The 1,716-nt window shown below is 40.6% G+C and overlaps 2 protein-coding genes across 2 annotated transcripts in view; both read right to left on the bottom strand.

Annotated features, from left to right (window-relative positions):
* Nucleotides 1-465: 465 nt before the first annotated feature.
* LOC103594083 (protein FAM220A-like) lies at nt 466-1,326 on the bottom strand. The gene is given in 1 exon segment (XM_008577274.1): nt 466-1,326. A coding segment is annotated over 1 exon segment (798 nt). The 5' UTR covers nt 1,303-1,326; the 3' UTR covers nt 466-504.
* The window catches only part of LOC103594088 (uncharacterized protein MGC39606-like), an 18,421-nt gene continuing 18,003 nt past the window's right edge, over nt 1,299-1,716 (bottom strand). The window contains exon 2 of the mRNA XM_008577279.1: nt 1,299-1,383. Within this exon, the coding sequence (XP_008575501.1) occupies nt 1,363-1,383 (21 nt within the window). The 3' untranslated portion in view covers nt 1,299-1,362. The remainder of the gene's footprint in view (nt 1,384-1,716) is intronic.

Genomic DNA, 1,716 nt, shown 5'->3' with positions numbered 1-1,716 from the left:
GGTGTGAGAAAACAAATTTTGCTGCACACCAAAATTATTCTACAAAATGCAGAAATGGCAAAGTTCTCCATAAACTCAGCAAGGCTTCATAAAAGTACAGCAGGGTAGACTTTACAAATATTCACTTCCATTAGGTGATCACAGACAAGCTGAAGAGACAGACAGTATCTGGGACAGTAGCCCTTTAGAATGGGTATTGAACTTCATGTTAAATCGTTACATTCTAATTGGACATTTATACAGGATATATCGGTATTCTCCTAAAAAGGTTTCCCAATTCTGAATGTCTTTTAAGCACAATTTAAAACATGCTCAAAAATTTCCTTCCACATCAGCCAGCCTTTTCTGAGTTTAAACTCGACTTAAATTTGTCTGGTCATACAAACCAAAGCAGAGACTTAGCAGCTGCATTGGAAATTGGGACTTGCATATAGATTTAATGTGAAAGAAATTATTCTAAGATAATTTTTAAAATTAATCTATTTTTATTATTCTGCTTGTACCTTAACTATGGCATAACAGATTTGCTAATTTAAAAGGTCATAGAACCAGTTACCCCAGTTTTATCTACAGACCATTTGAGGTACTTTTTATACTTGAAAGCATTTTCTTGTATTCTATTCTTTGCTCTGAAAACATGGGCTTTAACCAGTCAAGGGAAACACATTTGGTCTCATCATTCAGGAGTACTTCAGGATATGTGTGCAGCATTGCAAACAGGACAGAATGCAAGCAAGACAGTTCCAACTCAGAGCCTCGCCCCTCAAGAAAAGGACTTAGTGGTCCATCCTTTAAAATCCCCACTTCCAACAGTTTTTGATGATATGGCAGTCCTAACACCCAAGGTTCTCCTTCAGGGCGCTGTCCTCTGTGGCCGTCTGAGGCCTTGGGCCCTCTTCCCATACAGTCCCTCCTCAGAGCTTCCCCGACACTGAAGGGCACCCCAGCAAAATGCTCTTCTGCAGGAGCAGAGAACAGACCCACAGCTTTGCTCAGAGTGGATGCTGAAGCTGAATTTCTTCTTATTGATTCTTTCAAATATGGGTGCACTTTGCTGCCATTGTGAAGCAAGAGGTCAGCCTCATTCAGATCATCTTTCGTTTCCAATGATAGCACCTCATTGTGTGAATCTCCATTTACATCAACCACAGGCTTATTCATCCAGGAAGGTTTATCAGCTGAACAAGGGCTCCCCTTCTCTGTTCTTTTCTTAAGGCTACAGGATAGTGTGTCGAAGTCTTCTCCTCTGTCATCCTTCATTTTTGCCAGACAGGTGCCAAGAACCCTTCTCCCTTCCCTCATGCTTTGTGTCTTTGACGTAAGGAGCCTGAGGTCACACCTTTGCCAGTCAGGGGAGGACCTTCAATGGATCTCAATATGAACCTGGAAAAGATAATCAAAGTTTTACAATGAAGATATAAGGTATTAAGAGCATCTACACACACCAAATATTCCCTAACTAATAATAAGATCACTTGAACAACCTCTGGTACCAATGATTCCTACAAAGTGAGAGAAAAAAGAATAATAATCTATCCATCAGTGATCGTAACAACAAAAAAACTCCACTACTTTATTATTGCAGTATTTCCTAAAAATACTTAAAAATAGGGCCAGCCTGTGGCTCACTTGGGAGAGTGTGGTGCTGATAACAAGAAGGCAATGGGTTCAGATCCCATATAGGGATGGCCGGTTAGCTCACTGGGTGAGCATGGT

This window comes from Galeopterus variegatus, unplaced genomic scaffold, assembly GCF_000696425.1.
Source record: "Galeopterus variegatus unplaced genomic scaffold, G_variegatus-3.0.2 Scaffold1476, whole genome shotgun sequence".
NCBI lineage: Eukaryota > Metazoa > Chordata > Mammalia > Dermoptera > Cynocephalidae > Galeopterus > Galeopterus variegatus.
This window is presented reverse-complemented; position numbering and strand designations above follow the sequence as displayed.